The sequence below is a fragment of the Trematosphaeria pertusa genome (assembly GCF_010094035.1).
Source record: "Trematosphaeria pertusa strain CBS 122368 unplaced genomic scaffold BU26scaffold_3, whole genome shotgun sequence".
NCBI lineage: Eukaryota > Fungi > Ascomycota > Dothideomycetes > Pleosporales > Trematosphaeriaceae > Trematosphaeria > Trematosphaeria pertusa.
The window spans coordinates 3263311-3281318 of NW_022987214.1; the positions used below are offsets into that span (position 1 = coordinate 3263311).

At 55.1% G+C, this 18008-nt stretch overlaps 8 protein-coding genes across 8 annotated transcripts; 3 read left to right on the forward strand and 5 right to left on the reverse strand.

The window, feature by feature from the left end:
• Window positions 1-52: 52 nt before the first annotated feature.
• On the reverse strand, window positions 53-968 carry BU26DRAFT_419851 (uncharacterized protein; the record flags this gene model as incomplete). Its single annotated transcript, XM_033823329.1, has 2 exons — window positions 53-580; window positions 633-968. 2 exons carry the CDS (start codon window positions 966-968, stop codon window positions 53-55), a joined length of 864 nt encoding a protein of 287 aa, XP_033688999.1.
• Window positions 969-1072: 104 nt separating this feature from the next.
• On the forward strand, window positions 1073-2208 carry BU26DRAFT_602013 (Phosphoribosylformimino-5-aminoimidazole carboxamide ribotide isomerase). Its single transcript, XM_033835312.1, has 3 exons — window positions 1073-1438; window positions 1522-1708; window positions 1759-2208. The coding sequence occupies exons 1-3, from the start codon at window positions 1136-1138 to the stop codon at window positions 2046-2048; spliced, it is 780 nt and encodes a 259-aa protein (XP_033689000.1). The 5' UTR covers window positions 1073-1135; the 3' UTR covers window positions 2049-2208.
• On the reverse strand, window positions 2160-3171 carry BU26DRAFT_516249 (uncharacterized protein). The gene is made up of 3 exons (XM_033828280.1): window positions 3057-3171; window positions 2702-2986; window positions 2160-2602 (listed from the first exon to the last, which is right to left on the reverse strand). The coding sequence occupies exons 1-3, from the start codon at window positions 3127-3129 to the stop codon at window positions 2265-2267; spliced, it is 696 nt and encodes a 231-aa protein (XP_033689001.1). The 5' UTR covers window positions 3130-3171; the 3' UTR covers window positions 2160-2264.
• Window positions 3172-3953: 782 nt separating this feature from the next.
• BU26DRAFT_589154 (uncharacterized protein) lies at window positions 3954-5271 on the reverse strand. The gene is made up of 2 exons (XM_033834724.1): window positions 5001-5271; window positions 3954-4916 (listed from the first exon to the last, which is right to left on the reverse strand). The coding sequence occupies exons 1-2, from the start codon at window positions 5086-5088 to the stop codon at window positions 4138-4140; spliced, it is 867 nt and encodes a 288-aa protein (XP_033689002.1). The 5' UTR covers window positions 5089-5271; the 3' UTR covers window positions 3954-4137.
• An 893-nt stretch (window positions 5272-6164) lies between these two features.
• BU26DRAFT_548332 (uncharacterized protein) lies at window positions 6165-6899 on the reverse strand (the record flags this gene model as incomplete). Its single annotated transcript, XM_033831932.1, has 3 exons — window positions 6679-6899; window positions 6376-6624; window positions 6165-6346 (listed from the first exon to the last, which is right to left on the reverse strand). The coding sequence occupies exons 1-3, from the start codon at window positions 6857-6859 to the stop codon at window positions 6165-6167; spliced, it is 612 nt and encodes a 203-aa protein (XP_033689003.1). The 5' UTR covers window positions 6860-6899.
• A 154-nt stretch (window positions 6900-7053) lies between these two features.
• Window positions 7054-9729, forward strand: BU26DRAFT_548333 (E3 SUMO-protein ligase PIAS1). Its single transcript, XM_033831933.1, has 6 exons — window positions 7054-7556; window positions 7648-7854; window positions 7912-7986; window positions 8033-8352; window positions 8424-8529; window positions 8582-9729. The coding sequence occupies exons 1-6, from the start codon at window positions 7409-7411 to the stop codon at window positions 9400-9402; spliced, it is 1677 nt and encodes a 558-aa protein (XP_033689004.1). The 5' UTR covers window positions 7054-7408; the 3' UTR covers window positions 9403-9729.
• An 898-nt stretch (window positions 9730-10627) lies between these two features.
• BU26DRAFT_233383 (uncharacterized protein) lies at window positions 10628-14310 on the forward strand. The gene is made up of 7 exons (XM_033820907.1): window positions 10628-11518; window positions 11565-11617; window positions 11668-12963; window positions 13019-13103; window positions 13151-13209; window positions 13262-13478; window positions 13540-14310. Exons 1-7 carry the CDS (start codon window positions 10909-10911, stop codon window positions 14157-14159), a joined length of 2940 nt encoding a protein of 979 aa, XP_033689005.1. The 5' UTR covers window positions 10628-10908; the 3' UTR covers window positions 14160-14310.
• On the reverse strand, window positions 13991-17264 carry BU26DRAFT_516254 (glycosyltransferase family 4 protein). The gene is made up of 4 exons (XM_033828281.1): window positions 16710-17264; window positions 16167-16654; window positions 15842-16117; window positions 13991-15787 (listed from the first exon to the last, which is right to left on the reverse strand). The coding sequence occupies exons 1-4, from the start codon at window positions 16854-16856 to the stop codon at window positions 14434-14436; spliced, it is 2265 nt and encodes a 754-aa protein (XP_033689006.1). The 5' UTR covers window positions 16857-17264; the 3' UTR covers window positions 13991-14433.
• Between the last annotated feature and the right edge of the window lie 744 nt (window positions 17265-18008).

Below are 18008 nucleotides of genomic sequence, written 5' to 3' on the forward strand. Positions count from 1 at the left end.
GGCTTCTTTATTGGAGGGCTTCCAAATGCCCTTCACTAGCTCTTCCGCTCCTCTATCTCCTCCCCTTCTTCCCTTTCGCACCGCGACGTCCCCCGCCACTAGTAATACTCGCCACATCCCGCCTGCTCAACGTCAACGTTCCACCCTTGAACCTTCCCACGCTAGGCGCACCAACGCCCCTCTCCCTCTTCCCTGTAACCTTCTTCTCCTTCTTCTCCAGCTCTAGCACAATGCCGTTCTCGCGTGCCTCCGCCCTTCTCTTATCCTCTCGCATCCTCGCCTTTGCCACAATTCCCTTCCGGTGTGACATTGGCATGCTCTTCTGCTTGAATATGGAGGTCTTCGCACCCAGGGCTTGCAGGTGCAGATCCGTAGATTTGTGGCGCGCGTTGCCTTTGGAGACTCCAGTCCGCGTCGAGAATGTGGGTGTGTTGGTGGAGAGGAGGGTGGATTCGCGGAGAAGCTTTTGGAGTTCAGCGTCGTTTTTCAGGTGCGAGACTTCGAGGGCGTCGTCTTCTTTTGTGGCCGTGGGCATGGGTTTGGACGCGGTGGACGTGCTTGAGGACGGCGGTTTTGAGGACTAAAGTAAGTTAGATAGGCCGAATGCGTATGATTGCAGGTATAGTATGCACCATGAATGCTCTCATCTCTGCTTTTGGCGCTCTATCGCCCGTATGCCGCGTGTCCGCATATTCGAAGACTTCCACTTGATCCTCGTCTTCTGAGCTTATGCCTGACCAATCGGTCTGCTCTTCTTGCTCCTCCTCCTGAACCTCCTCTTCTTCAGATTTAGGATTCACAGGTTCGATATCAAGAGGCTTGAACTTCGCTTCGAATGCGCGTCGAAATATCGCTTGTAAGTCTTCGCCGTCGGATCCTTGCGATTCTGAGGACGGCGATGGTGATCGGGAAGGCCGCTCGAGCTCTTCGCGGGTTATGCGCTTCCGTTTGCCGAGCGTAGGCGCCATTTGCGAGGATATATTGCAGTCGTCGTGGTAGAGTGTAGGATTGCGGGTCTCAAGTTTCCACACCAAGATTTTGGTGCCAAGATTTCCGCTATCGATACGCATCACCGACATCGCCATCCAAAAATCTCTCCATCTACGACCGTCTCAATTCCGGCTTTACAGCCACGATGACGCGCTTCCGCCCTTGTATCGACCTCCATGCGGGCAGCGTGAAGCAGATTGTGGGCGGGACACTCTCTACGATCTCCGATTCCTCTCTCAAAACGAACTTCACCTCCGAGCACCCCTCTGCATACTACGCCGACCTGTACAAGAAGCATGGCTTGACAGGCGCACATGTCATTATGCTCGGTCCAGGCAATGACGAGGCAGCGAAAGAAGCATTGGCTGCGTGGAAGGGAGGCATGCAGGTTGGTGGCGGTATCACAGAGAAGAATGCGCGTGAATGGATTGAGAGGGGCGCTGAGAAAGTGAGTAGTTCGAATACTTTTCAGTTCAGTAGAACATTCGCATGTCGGATTGGGGGTTGATGAGCTAATTGGAGGTATAGTAGGTAATCATCACATCCTACCTCTTCCCCGACTCCAAATTCTCCATGGAGCGATTAGAAGCCGTCCTCCAAGCCCTCGAAAACGATAAAGAGAAGCTCGTCATGGATCTTTCGTGTCGGAGAAAGGATGATAAGTGGTTCGTAGCCACGAACAAGTGGCAGACCATTACCGAGTTTGAGCTCAATCAAGGTCTGCGCATCCTCTCCTGTCCAAACTAGAACGCTAACCTTGAAGCGTAGAGTCAATATCTCTCCTCGAACCGCACTGTTCCGAGTTCCTCATCCACGCCGCCGACGTGGAAGGCCTACAGCGCGGCATTGACCATGAGCTCGTCAGCAAGCTCGCCGAATGGTGCACTATTCCGGTCACATATGCGGGCGGTGGTCGGTCAATCGAGGATCTCGAGCTGGTGAAGAAGCTTAGCCATGGAAAGGTCGATCTTACTATTGGCAGTGCTTTGGATATCTTTGGAGGATCCGGTGTCAAGTTTGCAGAGTGCGTGAAGTGGAACCAAGAGCAGAGGATGTGAGAAGCGCTGAATGGGTGTCAGCCTTGAGCACAGAGAGAGGATATATGTGAACGGTTAAAGCAAGAACCCAAAAGCTAAAGGCTTGAGAGTAGCCTCAGTATATGCCCTTTCCATCTCCTCAGGCCTAACGTCATGAATTTGTTCGCGATACGGGCGCCCGCCTTGTCCAGCCTGCCCTGTCGGGAGCATTCTAATCACTTCCGTAACCACATCCTCTTAGTAGTTTTCGCCCTGACCCCACTGCTGAACCCAGGTCTCCACGTCCGGCTTCTCGATCCGATGGCATTTGCCGCCATTTCTCTCAGCTAACTTCTGCGCCGCCTCATGCATGCCTAGTTCGTGTTCCCCCGAGCGGCCTGGCATCACCACTACTCCGACTTTTGCGATCCGCCCGAAGAAGGCATCCCCCATCCCGAAATTTCCCTGAAGCACTCTGATCCGGCCAAAGAGGCTTCCCGCGGACCCCGGCTGATCGTGTGTGGTAATCAGAATCTCAGAAGCGCAGGCGGCTGGTGGGTGTGCACGCTCCGCTATCGCGACTCTCGACGCGCATTCTTTGGTGTATTAGTGGATCAAAGGCCACGCAGACAACCACCTCTCTAGGCCTTGGGTTTGCCACGGCGAGTACCAGTGGATAGGTGGGTCAAACTGACCGTACAGGCGGCAATTCCGTGCCAAGACGTAGACTAAGTCGAGAACGCAAGTAACCCTCTCGTGCATGAAGGACTTCATGCTCGTCGAGTCGACGATAAAGCGGGTCGGCTCAGCGCGCAGCCGCTCCAGCTTTGGCGCAAGGAATGGGCGCGCTTCATCGTTGATCTGACGGCATGTCCCCAATAGAGCTACCGGCAAAGACTTGATCACGAAGACTATTGAGGATTCGCCTGCCGGGCAGAATTCTGGATCGGGATCCTTAAGCACATGGTGGCGTGTGGTGACTGTAGGTGAGTCCGGTTAGTATTAATATAGCGCTTGCTTTGACGGCAGTGTTGTTTACGTTGGACTTACTGGGCAGGTGCTCGTATACCATGAGGCGCAACTCCTTCGGGAGATCAAGGAAGCGGAAGGATTGAGTTGGCATGGTTGCTGCGAGATGGTTGCGAGGCGGAGGCAAGTGTCTCGGTATTGTGGCTTGAAAGGTGAGAGGATGTAGATTTATAGAAAGAGTAGAGCGCACTAGTATTGCCTTCACTGTGGATGTCAGATGACATCGTCTGAGGAATGGTGAGTGCCATTCTTGGGGGTTTTTGGCAAGATTTTGACGATGGCAGGTCAATTACAGCTTATTCAAGGTGTCCAGCTTTAAGCTAGAAGTCCACCGCTCTACCGCTTACGTAACGGAGTTGAAGCGGAATGTTCCCTTGCTAGCTGGCCGTCCTACGGCATCAGACGTTGGGTTTGATCATGCATCCGCCGATGAAGATGGCCCCCGTGACGCCGCTATATCTAAAGTTGGGATATTGGCACCGGGACCAAGCAAGCGTCGCAAAGGTATCTATGCTGGATGTAGTGGCGTCGATAACATATTGATGGATCCAACTGAAGCTGCTCCGGCTTTGCGCCAACAAAAGGGGTGGCCTTCCTAGTGGATAGGGCGGGAGGCTGCAGCAGAGCGGTTGGAGTAGATCCGGTGACGAGGGTACTACTTGAATGTGGAGATCGTGCCGCTCGGTGGAATGTAGAATGGGTCTTTACACATATGGTGGCGCGTGGTGACTTTTAATCAGGATCAAGGGCAGCTTGCGTGGGCCGTGATTGTCTAGGTATAACGTACTGAGGATGCGCTCATAGATCATACTGAAGGTTTGAGTCGTTTCAGGCGCCACCTTCTGTCTCGTTTTCGGGGTTTTGATTGTTGGAGTTGGATGCTGGGGGTGCTAGGTTTTTGCGGCGGTGGATTTCCGTAGAGGATGAGCATCTGGATTACGCTAACTACTGTGTAGGCTACCGATTCATAGTTCCAAGCCTTAGCAGGGCGCCTACGAGAACCTGCAATGTGTTCCTAGTCCATCCAGTGTCGAAGGTCCGGGAGGTTCACACTGTATACCGTTCCCACTACCTGCCAGCTCAAGTGGCATGCAAACTCCCCCTAAAAGCTCTCTTTCTCCTCCCACTCCTCAACCCACTCTGCAAGACTTGGTCTGTTTACGGTCGTGTATCTCTCAGTTATGGACAAGCCAGCCGCCTGCATCTGAGTGTGGTACGCATTCCACCGAGGATGTCTGTGCCCGGGATGAATCAGCACGCTAAATGTGCCCCCTGAAGGTAGACTAAACCTGGAAAGCCCCGGGAGGGACGCCCAGAGTATAATTTGAGTGGGAAAGTTGTCCCCCGCTCCAGCCGGATGCGGACAGATCGTCACAATGTAGTGCTTGCGGCCGATCGGTGAGCTGGAGATGTGCGGAGCGGCGAGCCGGGCTGCACATTTGTTGACCCAGTTGGAAACGAGGGCGTGCTCGGGCACTCCGGGCATGATGAGGTGCTTGCCAAGGTAGAGCGGTTCTGTGGTCAGGTTGCCAGGGTTACCGTACCCGCCCGGCAAGTCAGCGCCGCCAGCGACCCTGGATCCATGGGTGGTTGGAGGAAGGAGTAGCTTTCTATGCTCCCGGATGGCCATGTCGAGGATGCCCGGATGCCCAGCAAATGAGAACAAACTTGACGTGTCTATGATGAACCTCAGAGGCTCCCCTTTCACTTTGTCCAGCATTGGAGCAAGAAGCACCATAGCTTCATTGCGAATGACCTTGCACGTGAGGAAAAGTGCCACGTCAACGGACTTCGTGACGAGTATCATCTTGGAGGTGGACGTCACGCCGCGGTCTTGAGGGATATGCGTTGGGTCGTAGAGGACGTGGTGGCGGGTCGTGACTATCAGAGGAGGAGGGTGGGTCAGTAGGTATACTCAGCCATACGCCAACGGTTGTTAGATGCCAATGCTGAAAATGTACGTACTGGGGAGTCGTTCGTACACCACCAAGCGAAGTTCCTTCGGGAGGTCGAGGAAGCGGAAGACTGGAGTCGCTATGCCGTTCGTTGCCATGACTTTCTTGTCTGGGTATGATCGTGTTCTGAGGGAAGGTCGAGTTCCCGGGTTTTATATAGGCCGAAGGTCTGCTGAAGTCGATTGCGTCGAATGTTGTTGTCACTCGAGAATCTTCTGCTCTTATTACCCGCGGGCGCGAGGGAAGGTGAGGAATTGACACGGGTTGAACTGGATTAGTTCTCGAGGCAACGGCGTATAGAGAATTGTCACCCGGGTGATGACTTGGAAAGGCGTTGTGAACGATTGCGTACCTCTCCCACTCTTTACGACTTGATTCTTCCCTACTGTTTGGGGTAGTGCGAATACCTTCCCACCGTTACCTACCCCCATCCCTTCCAATCTCTTATCCATTCATCGTGCTCTAACGCAGGGATGTGTTCAATATACTCGATTTGCTCACCAAAGCCGTGCTCGAGAATTGACTTCCTAAACTGCCAATTACGTGGCCTATAGAGTTCACTCTCGTCTAATCAAGCATCCTTGAACGTAATTCTGCCATGTAGCCTCTCAAGCTGACAAAAATGACCCAGGTACCCAATGAGGCTGGAGTTGCCACGGGTGGCCATGACCTCGAAACCTTGAGCTCCAGTCCCAGCACGTAGGAGAGCAGCTCGCCCAATTTCCACTCTAGCCTCTACGGTCCTGCTGAGGGCGCTCGTAACAATCAAGGGACATTAGCGTACAGAAATTTGCTATCCAGCCAATGCCTCTGAAGATACAGTGGAAATCAGGCCCATTTCCCTCCTCAAATGTAGCTTGGAGCCATTCCTCCTTATCCTCAAAACAATAAAAACGGACGGCCATGCTCGATTTAGTGGTCACCGGGAGACGTAGGTATCAAAATAGACATGAAGGAAAGAAGGTAATATTGTAAGATTGTGCTACATGCAGTCGTCTAGTTGGGACGTGGTATCATCCATGATTCATGATGCCTCTCCAAGGCAGCTGCGCCCACCTGAAACGCCCGAAAATGCAATATGAACGCCAGACCCATATCAACATGCTTCAACGCCGAATGCTGGAAGAAGCACATCGTAACGGGATGTAAATGGGAAGAAGAGAAGGGTTGTGGCTCATCGCCGCTTGCGAACTCGCGATTCGGAGAACGGCTTCAGGGCGCCTTTACCGCGCGTGGCAGGAAAGGATATCTGGTTCTTTGGCTTGCGACCGCGCTGCTTGCGCGCCTTGCGCATCGCCTTGCGGTCAAACTTGCGCTTCGATTTGGTAGGAGCGGATTCGTCGTCGACGTCCATCTCTATGATGCCACAGTTAGCCCTTGATCACTTGACCAAAGAGATGGCAGCGGGTCAAAGGCGAACTCGAGGTCGCCCTCGTCGGTGAAGCCAACGATGTCGGCACACAGTCCCAGCAGGTGGAAGAGATTTCTGCTCTTCAAGCGGTCCTTGGGGGGGTCGAGTGTCGAATTGCGGTCGGTGGGCTCGTCGCAGAGGGAGGGTGGAACGCTAGCAGTAAGAAAAGACGAACCTTTGGGAAAGTCATCATCCTTGGCCGCATCGTCGGTCGTGTTGGTGGCTAAACGGTCACGGTCAGAGACTGCTTGCGATTTGTGCTGATTGGGGGAATTACCTTGTGCTGAGTCGACATCCATTTCGCTCTTCTTGGGCGGCTCGGGCTTCTGTTGCTGGGCAGCCTCGAGGAGCTTTTGGTGGAGGCGCTCGGTGCGGGCGTTTTCGACGGGTTCGAAGACTCGGGCGCGGAGCTTGGAGCGGTTCCTTTTCTTGACGCTGGAGCGCAGGCCTTTTGCCATTGTGATGGGTGAGGGCTGTCGTGCCGAGGGGTGCTTTTTTGTCGCAGAGAGAAAGCCGTGGGTGGAGTGTGCAAAAGCTGCACGCTCCCGCCCGCCGACTCTTTCGGGTGGCGGCTGCCCTGGTCGGCCAGGCTGCAGTCGGCCCGTGCACAATCGCCTGTGTCGACGATGACTTTGCGCCCGTCTGGCTTGCGGCCTCCGCGAGAGCCGCCAGACAAGTCGCAGACGACTGCGGCTGCGACAGCTCGCTTTCCCGTGCCTCTGGACCCTCTGCCTGCTGGCCGGCTCTGCGCTTGGCTGAGTTTGCATTGCCTGGGCTGCCTTGTGCTCCCACGATAATCTGGAAGTCGCTACCGAGACCCATCGGACCGTTGAAACCTCACGTCTCTCCCCTTCACCGGCAGTCTCGCACTCCTCATTCACCCGCGACATCGGTGCCTAATAAACACGCTGCCCTCATGTCTCCGCGCCCAGAACCTTCGTGGTAGCACCTCTTCGGCCCCTCTGCTTCGATTCTCAGTCCTCTACCGCAGCCGCCGCGCACCAGCAATGGCTTCCTCGAGCTTGCAACAAATGGCACCGACCCTGATCAGCCGGTCCAAGACTCTAATCAACAATGACCTGAAGCGGATATGCAAAGAGGAGGGCCTCTCGCAGACTGGAGTCAAGGCCGTCCTCCAAAACCGAGTTATCGACCGTACGTTACACACGTCTTCCCCGCCTCAAATTGCAACCCGCTCCCGCCGGCAAACGTGCCAAATCGCTGGCTCAGCTAACGTATTCTGCAGTCATCAACGGGGCCATCCAGTCCAATAACCACGAGCTGTTCAACCGCCTCCAGCATCGCGTTGCCCACAACGGCGCTGCCCCGCCCATCTCGTTGACTCCTCAACTACCGAATCAATCGTCCCCGGCCACGCCAAACGGATATTCAATGTCAAATGGCTACCAGCAGTCGTACGGCGCCTTCCAGCAGCCGCAGCAGCTACCCCACCGTATGTCATACCCGTCTGTTCTTGCGCCCGGCGTCTCGGGAAGCTAAGAGAACCTAGGCCCGCAGTACTTCTTCAAGGAGAGCCCCTTTTTTGAGATAAGGGAACTGGTGCTCGGCAATATAACTCTTGAAGGTGAGCATGTCAGAGTTGCCTCGATTTCCGTTGCTCATCAATCCAGCCTCCCCAAGCCATCGCCAAAACTGTACGCGGTCCCTCACTCTCAACGAGAGCACAACCGCGCGGATGAAGGGTGATCCGACTTTGCGCTTGCTGCTCTTCTCCGCCATGGAGCAGCCCCTCGCCCCTTACACGCGATTGGATATCGCCTTCCCGAGTCAAATAGAAGTGCGATTGAATGGTGAAGAGGTGAAAGCCAATTACAAAGGTCTCAAGAACAAGCCAGGCTCGACACGTCCAGCGGATATCACACCTTTTGTTAGACTTTCTCCGGCGAACTACCGAAACAATCTGCTTATCACCTATGCCCTAACGCAAAAGGCAAGTCGGAACGAGGTCTCTTATCCCCTTTGTGCCCTTCAGATTGCGAACTATTACTCACGGTACTGCAGAAATACAATCTCTTCGTGTATATGGTGCGGAAGTCCTCGGTCGAAGACCTAACGAAGCGAATCAAACAGCGCAACGTCATTACGAAACAATCCGTCCTGAACGAAAGTAAGATGTCCCCTGGTATCCTCAGTTTCCAACCTGTTGACTTGGGTTTCAGTGATGAAAAAGGCCAATGATCCGGACATTGTCGTTGAGTCTAGCGTCATGTCGTTGAAAGATCCAATTTCCACTCTCAGAATAACAACGCCGTGCAGGTCCACCATTTGCACGCATAACCGGTGCTTCGACGCAGAGTCGTTTCTCCAGTTGCAAGAGCAAGCGCCCACCTGGACCTGTCCAATTTGCAACAAGACAATATCCTTCGAGGCGTTAGCCGTGGATCAGTACGTCCAAGAGATCCTGGAAACGGTCCCTAGGGGCACGGATCAGGTCACGATTGAACCAAACGGGCAGTGGTCAAGGCAGACAGAGACCTCGCCAGACCACACCAATGGCCACACTGGAGACTACGACAGTGAAGACGAGGACTTGGTCGAGATTTCGGATTTCCGCCTCTCGGCGATCAAGAGCGAGGCTGCCCCCACCCCTCAGTCCATGACCAATACTCCTCCGCTGCCTTCGCGGGAAGCTTCAAGCGCGCCAAGAACGGGGAGCAAGAGGACTTCAGAAGTGATAGATCTTACGCTATCGGACGAGGACGAGCCACCAAGGCCAGCCAAAAAGGTAGCGTACAACACACCCAGCAGCCTTCCAGATCCATCACGTCGGTATCAGTTGCCTGCTTTTGGAACACCTTCTGCCCCCATGCGTCCCCAAGCACAATCACACCATAGCATGTCTTCGAGCTTGCGAATGGATCCTCCTCCCCCTTCCCAGAACCACCAGTCATACGGAGGCTACCGCCAACCGCCGCCACGTCACAGCTATTCCGGACAGGGAACCTCAACGTACCCAACGTACATTGACAGTTCCCCTTGAAGACCCAAGCATTGCTCGTTGGTTTTTGTAGAATTATATTGGCCTTGCTAACGCTATCACTGGGTTGTAGGGTAGAAGAGGGCCAGGGAATACCTGATCCCTTGCCGACTCGGAACAATGTTGCGCAATAGACTGCGCAACCTGACCGGTTGGGCCTCCCCTACTTCTCCGATATTTCCTTGATCTGATGACGACTTAGCGCAAGGCGTTTTGGGGTTCCTGCACTAGAGCAAGCAAAGTCCGCGCGATGAGGTGCCGGCTCAAACCATGCCCTCATGGATGATGCCTTAGCTTGCGTGCTTGGCACATTGACAGACTGGGGTTATCAAGGGCGCTAGGACTGGACTCGACTTGTGGAGATACCAAGTGGGCATGTATATTGAAGGATCTGTGATTTGGCCGCATGTGCTTGGGTTAAGGAATAGAACATGAATCGACGACAGCCTGTGGGAAGCCGCCCGGGTGAAGAGGAAAAGAATATGAACGAGCTACTTTACCATTCCGGTGGATTCAACCAAACACGACTCTCATCAGAGCTGCACACGACCTGCTGGCGACGTTGCATCATTGGATGGATTAAGCGATGTGCGGGAGGCGTGCAGAGCCGCTGTGGCTTAAGTGGGATCCGCCGTGTTATCTCCACTATCACGCTGGCTGGAGCAGCGGCCGCCTGATGGATCATACCCTGTATGAAAGCGAGATGCACTGGTGGTCTCACTATCGCTATCACCATACCCCTCTTTTCCTTTTGGATGATGGTGTTGATCCAGCTTCACTCCCGACTTACCACGGCGGCTAAGCTAACTGCGTTCGGAGCAGTGCGCCACTCTCGACTCAGACCAAGTGCGCTCGGCATTCGTACCGCTATCACACAGTTCAACATCACGGTCATTGTCTCTGCTGCTCGAATGCCACACGCGAACCTTGAAGGTACCTGCTTGTGATTGCTCTCTTATTATGTAAGGAACCGGTCGGAGAAACACCGGTTCCGTGAGAATTACGCGCCCTTGGCATTGCCGCCCTCACATCCTCCACACACACGCGCCGCACGCACCATAGATGATCACATCCGGGTCAGAACGTGCAGATAAGCTCAACGAATCGCAAATGATCCTGCCTACACTCGCAATAGGTGTCCACGCGGCGGATTTAGCGCTGGGCGTCTCCCTCACCCTACTTCAGACGGCACCCCATCACCGATGCGGTGTAGGACGGGGTGCACGAGCATTGTGACCGAGCGGAATGGCGTTAACGGTCGCAGCTGGTAGGCTAGTGGCAAGACAGGACCCAGCCATCAGTATTGGGGCTAAACGATCGTTGTGTGGGGTATAGTATTCAATCCGATATCAGGCGTGATACCTCAGGCCCCAAGCGTCGTACCTTTTCAAGCCCTTCGTCCCCCGCTTGTTGTGCTCCTCAAGCTGTCGTGCCTAGTTGCCCATCAATTACCTTCTCTGTATCATATTGTCAGTGTACACTCTCTATCCTTTGTTTCTACACTCCACGATGGCTACTTGCACGACCATGACGGCGAGGGACCCGCATCCTAGGGCCCCCACTCCTCGACCTCCTACTTCATCTTTCCGGATCCTGACGAAGCGGACGTCGTATCAATCTCTCCGCAGTCCGGTGTTGATGAGTCCAATTGAGAGGACATTTTCGGCGGTGGATCTGGGCTCCCAAGATTCGCCTGGATGGGAGCACATCAATGTCATCTCGCCAAGCACCGCTTCACACCATAGCTTGTACTCCGATACAGATGACGGATTTCGGTCGCCACGACTCGCATTACTGACCAGCAACTTGCACGCTGAACATGAGGGTCGCAATACGCTTATTTCGCCTTCAGATCCTGTTCCGCAGCCAGGTGATGAACTCTTGTACGATATTGCTACCGAGGAGAAGCCTGAAATGCCGTTCTTTCATCCAGAGTTTCAGACAGCGGTTGCGAAGACGAAGCAGGAGATGAAGGATATCTCTTTGGCCATCTGGGGATGTCCAGCGTCTCATCAGATGGGGTCGGATCTGCATTCGTTAAAGCAACGTGCGCAGGAGTTGAGCGAATTTGAGCCTTCGAGTATGAGGACGCTTGCGTTCGTTGGAGAATCAGGAATCGGTAAGTGTTCCGTAGGGATCGGGGACTTCCACTGATATTGTAACAGACAAAAGGAGTGTCATTAACGCTTTGCTCGACAAGCCATATCTGGCTTGCACTGTAGGTTACGCTAATACGTACTTGCATCAACATGCTGACTCCATATGCAGGACACTGGGAGCCATCAACCACCATCCGTCATTACCGAGTACCGCTTCCGCCCTGCTCATCACAACGAGCCTTTCGGGGTCGAGATCGAATATTCCACTACTGATGACGTGAGAGAGCTCATCGAGGAGCTATTGCGAAGCTTTCGCGCCTCTCACATTCCCGCTTTCCAAGACGTGCACGACAGCGAAGAAAGGCGCGATATCAGGCATCGATCTGAGAAGGCATGGCATACCCTGCACTCAATGTTCCGTAACCAGCCGATCTTTACCAGAGAGTTTATTCTCGAATACTCTGATGACGCTGAAGTTCCTCTGATCCGCCTACTCCAACAGTGGGCTTCTGAGTTTCTACACCGCCGACCTGGGGGTGCGCGAGTGCGCGACTGGTCTGCCACCGCATTCAACATCGATGAATGCACCGACAAGCTAGCCGCATTTACCGCCGACCCTATAGACGAAGGTACTCCGGCTCTATGGCCATTTGTCAAGGTTGTTCGAATTTACCTTCGCTCCTCTATACTCCACTCAGGACTAGTTTTGGCAGATTGTCCTTCTCCCCGCGATCTCAACTTTTCCCGTGCTCGTGCAACGGAAAGGTATCTCCGCACCTGTCACGAGGTGTTTGCTGTAACGACCATGGAGCATGCCGTTCTGGACAAAGCTATCTTGGACATCATCAAGCGCAATGGCCGGCATCGCCCTCTGCGGATCATCTGCACCAACTCCGACGACATCTCTATCCGCCTTACTGAGCGCAGCGATCCAGAAGTATCGTTGCAAGTGAGGACCTGGCGGCAACAGATCGAGGCACTGCAGAAGCAAGCAAAGCGTAGCGAAGCACAGCGACGACATGGGTTACCTGGCGCTTTGGAGGAAGAAGTGCGATTCCGAGACATGCTAGAGGAGATGGAGTTTGGACTCAAGAAGTTCCTCGTCGAGCGCCGCAATAGTCAAGTCGCGACTGAGCTCATCAACAAGTATGCCGAGGAAGTGCATATGGATGACTTCAACGTCTTCTGCGTCAGTGCCCAAGACTACTGGAAGCAGCGATACGAGGAACAGACACTAGCCGAGAGGAGGCTGGAATTGAGCGGCATCGTCAACCTTCGGAGGTATTGCTACTCCATTCCGGCAGAAGCTCAGTTCGAGGCAGCGACTGCCTTCGTCGAAAACGACGTGCCAGCGCTCCTTGGCTCGCTTCGGCAGTGGGCAGTTGGCGGCGCTGATGAGGTAAGCAAGGAGAAGGTGGAAGAGATCCGGCAAGTTATGAAGAACTTGGAGGAAGTCGCTATTCAGGTATGTGACTACCAGATACATTGACAATTCATTGCATAAACTAACCATCTCCTAGAAGTTGGTCCTTCCGTCCGCGCAAATCCACCTCGCAAGGACGACCTTAGACCACGAGTTTGCGTCAGCCATTGTTCTGCCCATTCGTAAGTCATCTGCGTGTACGGAAAGGACATACAACTAACCGCATCAGGGCAACATCGTTCGGAATGGAGGAACGCCGCGCTTGAAGCGAGCAAGGAGTGGACGAAGGTGAGTATCGCTTTCCCCTACTAGGTTCTATCACTGGCTGACTGCTTCCTAGTGGGATGCAAAAGATTACCTATCTTTCTGCCGCCACCACGGAACCCATTTAACGAAAGCGACCGGCCCCCGAACCTGGAACGAAGAGCTCACCGCTCCCATGCGTCTGCAGCTCCAGAGCAACTGGGGTTTCTTCCAAGAGAGTATCGAAGGCAACCAGAAGGAACTGATCGACTCCATCGACCAAGTCTTCGACGAGATATGTGCTCCCCTGACCGGTAGGCTTCTTCTTCCCTCCAAACCCTCCTTTTTCAATGCTGGTACTAATGAAAGGAAAAGCACACCTCCTCTCCGCTCCAACGTCCATGCAAACTCTTCTCTCCACTCTTGCACTCCGCCGCCGCTGCATAACTTACACCATAAAATCCTCCTTCACCGACCTCCTTGAAGCCAGCCTCAACATAGAGTCCGAGGCGCTCTACGGCCACCTCTCCTCCTACATTAACACGCTCATGGCACCTGCTTACCATGCCGCCTGCTCCCTCCCCTCCCGTTCACCCGGATCGACTCCACCTCCCTCTCCAAAACCATCGCCCACCCTCATCGACCAGCAGCGCAAAGACGCCCTAACCACGCACATAGCCTCCTCCCGTCTCTTCCCCAAACTCAGCACCATGATCGAGAAAGCGCATCGTGCAGTGGTGCACGCTGCTTTCGATAAGATGGTTGAGGGGCTGACGCGGGAGGTCGATGCGCTGATAAGGGATCTGGGGATGGTTGGGAGAGATGAGAATGACGGGACTGAGGCGGCGAGGTATGCAGAGTTTGCGGGGACTTTACGGGCGAGGTGTACGGCGGCAGAGAGGAGTGTACGGGAGGCGAAGGCTGTGCTGGGTGAGGTCAGGGCGTTATATGTAGTCGGTGCTGAGGAGTTTGGGGGTGCGTCAGTAGCAAAGTAACGTTTGGATACCCAATACCGAAGATGCCAATACTAAATCTACGATGCCTCTTTTATAAACGTTCATAAGATGCCGGACCGAAACCCCCAAGAACCCCAAGAACCCTTTTATCGCAAAAGATGACAGGATCGGTTCAAAAGTGAGAGGAACTCGCTCTAAACCCCATTGAAGAAAATCACATCTAATCGCACATCGCAGTCACACCCACCCATTGACGTCCACCTTTGCAGGGGACCTTCCACCTCCCATCTACCGGGACTCCACCTCTAACCCCTCATGCTTGCACCTGCGCCGTCTCCGGCTCAGGGAAGAACTTCTGATGCGACGAGCTTGCAACCGGACTGTTTAGATCCAGGTCCTCTTCCCGCGGCAATTTCGTCTCGCCTTCCACGTACGGATACCCGGCCGTCTCCCTCGCCATATCATTAATCCACCTACTGTTCGGCTCGAGCTTCACGCCCTTGCGCAGCGTATCTGCAAGATACAGCCACGCCAAGGCATTACCGATAGTGCCCACCTCGTCGCTCACATGGTCTTCGGCATAGTGGCTCATCTTATCGTAGAATTCGTGGTCCGTGAAGAGCGTGTTGAGGTGGCGCGCGACGGCTTTATAGTCGCCGGGTTCGACGAGGAAGCCAGACTTGCCGTGTTGGACCTGCAGGGGGATGCCGCCGGCTTTTGTGGCGATGATGGGGACGCCCTTGTGCAAAGCTTCGGAGACTTTGACTTCGAAGCCTTCGCGGGTGGAGAGTTGGAGGGCGACGTGGGCCGTGGACATGAGGGCGTTGAGGAGCTGGTCGATGGGACCGAGACGCATGACGACGACGTCATCGGCGATGTCGCTGTACTTTGTTGACAGTAGGTCGAGCGTTTGATCGTAGATATGGGTGGCGTCTGGATCGTCGATGGCACCATGGCCGGCGACGACAAGCTGAGGAACCTCTTCGATTGGTGTATCTTTCATGTACGTGCGACGGAGTTCAGCGTACGAGGCGAGGACGTCTGGAATGCCCTTTGCGGGGTCGAAGCGGGCAATCTGGACAATGTACTGCCGGACAGGGTACTTGAGCTGCTTCATGCGCAGCTTAAAGCACTCAGCTTCGAACTCATGGATGTAGAACTGTGAGTCCCAGTCGCTGAGCTGCTTGTTCAGGCCATCGAGCCAGTCCGTGGTCGCTGGCATATAGCCCACTCTCTTGAACTCGACACAGCTGGGTACGAAATCGCGAACGGGATGGCTGATGAAGACGTCGGCCTTCTTCACATTTTGCCAGACCCAGTTCCACACCTCCGACGTTGGGGTGCCTTCTTGGTCAGCGAGATCAGCGCGCACCTGGATGTGGCTGCGGAAGATGACTGGGCGACTGGGATCCTGCTCTTTAGCCAGCTTGACGAGGCTGGGCATCTGAGGGTCGTCGACGATGACTACATCTGCGCCGCCTTTGCTCACGGGAGCTAGAGGACCACCTTCGGGGATCCAGAAACGTTCGGCGTTCTGCTTGGACCACTCGTCGAGGATCTTGATGTGCTTTTCGGACAGGCGAAGCTTCGGATCTGCGACACCCTGAAGGATGTTGTGGTTGTTCTTTGTGATGCGGAATACCTCAGGCTTCGGCTTCGGAACGTACCTACTCACTGGTTAGGAACTCACAGCTAATAGGCATTTGTGCTAGTAGACTTACCAGGTAGCGTCTACTCCCATGGTACGCAAGAATCGAATTAGAGCATGTCGCATTAAGGCCACACCGCCACCCTGTGGTGTGCTGTTGAAGAAGGCGATCTGGACCTTGTCCTTCTTTAGCGATTGGACGAACTTCATAGTCGCCTGCCAGGTACGTTCGCTGACGGTGTCTGGGTAGTCATCTGCGCTGCAGATCTGTGCGCGACCGCCACAGTCGACTTCCACCATGTTCCGGTAGCCGACGGCCAGGCGTGGTTGGCTGGTTGGACCAAAGTACCTAGGCGGTGTTATCCAACGATCTCTTCACGGGCTGCCGATATGCTTACATAAGAGCCTTCCTCGCCATCGAATCGGCCTCCTCGTCGACCAGTATGTTGTAGTGACCATTTCGGTGCGCGCGGAACATGTCCGGCTCCGGCTCATTTCGGAGGACCAAGGGCACGATGTCCAGCTCTTGCCACAGTCGGGACGGAAGGCGCGGGCTGTACCTAACGGCCTTCTCGTTGAGGCCGGCGCCGAGGAACTTGTACAAGTGCTCCTTCTGGTACTCCTTGAGTTTGTCGATCAGGAAGTCGGCGAGGAAAGCTGGGCGTTCTTCCAGGGACACAGGCGTGGACGTGCCCGACATGCCGTAGAAACCCGACGGCGTGGATCTCCCCGAGCCGCTAAGCTCTGACTCGGATTCATAGCCGGAGTTCTTGAGCGTCAGGGTGGTGACTGCAAAGTCAATAGAGTAGGTGCCGTCGTGGGAGGCGAAGCCCACATCCAGGGAACCGTGGGGGCCTTCCTGGACGGCAATGCCAATGTAGAGCGACTGTAGGAGGCGGAATCAGCGACGGGGGTTTTGAGCGAGCTGCATGAACACGAACCTGAAGGCCGATGCCGTGCTCCTCCTCCTGGTTCCTCTTCATTTGATTAATGGAAGACTGGGCCTGGAAGGCGTGGCGAGTGTGCTGCCGCCGCATCGCCGGGCGCGGCGGCCGCAGAAGGCCGTTGCCGGGGACCGCGAGTGCCATGTGTGGTGTTGCGGATGTAGCGCAGGACAGGTACGGTGCAGTTGTAGGCGGCAAACTTCCGCGACTGGGGCTGTGACGTAAATTGTACGCGTAGAAGGTAAGCGAAACTAGTGATGGAAGTTAAGAAGCACGAAAGCAAAGGCTTCTTGACAGCGACGGGTTCTTGCAAAAGAGGCGGACAAAAGGGACGGCCTTTTATGCTACAGTGCAGGCGTGGGTTCCTTCACCGCAAGGCGCACGAGGGCGCGTGACAGTGCTGTGAATAGCAGCGCTGCGGTGCTCCAGGGTTTAGTCAAAAGTCGGGGAGTAATTGGCCACGGCGCGATCTGGAAAGGGCCCCACGCCCAGGGCATCCCGAAGTTGCGCTTCAGCTTGCAGACTCAGGCAGGCGGTGAATAGGAACGTGACCATTGCCAGCGCGGCGAAAGCCCACGCAGCACGACATCAGGCCATGATGGCCATCGCGGAGGGCGAACGGCGCTGCAGGGGTGCTAGCCGAGGCGCTAGGCTTGGATCCGCAGCCACGCGAGCCGACCAGCAGCCCCGACGAGCAGCAGAGGACAGACGCACCGCAGTCACAGCGCCGAACTCCGGCATCTGCGGGGCCGCCGGGGCGACGCGCTCTCGAGCTGCCTGCGTCGATGGCCCAGCCAGGCGCGCGCCTGTACACCGAGTATCTGGGGAGACTGCTGCGTGTCTGCGAACGGCGGGCGGCCAGTGCTGGGTGTACCGCGCAGGGCGGGCTGTGCTGGAGTGACATGAGAATCCCACCCTCTGCTTCACTCCTGGTGCTACGTCTGATTCAGCGTCCGTGGGACAAATGCGCGCCGGCGGCGTTGTGGCCAGATAGTGGTGAGCCCGAGCACCACTTGTCGGTAGAGTCGAAAACGAAAAGAAAAGGCTGTCCACAGAGTGCGACACGTGCCAAGCGCGCACGCTGGGGGGTTTTACGCAGCGTCGTGTCAGAGTCTATTTGGCCGCGCTGCGTCCACTGTACCGGCCTGTGAAGGTCTCCAGGGTCGCCGTTGCGTGCGTCGTCATATCCGGAGAATGTCTGCACCATGAGAGGGAGAGCCGCAGCGTCCGCCAGCCTCAGCTTGCGAGCGGAGCGCTGCGAATACGATTCATACAGGACCAGGCAGAAGGCATCGC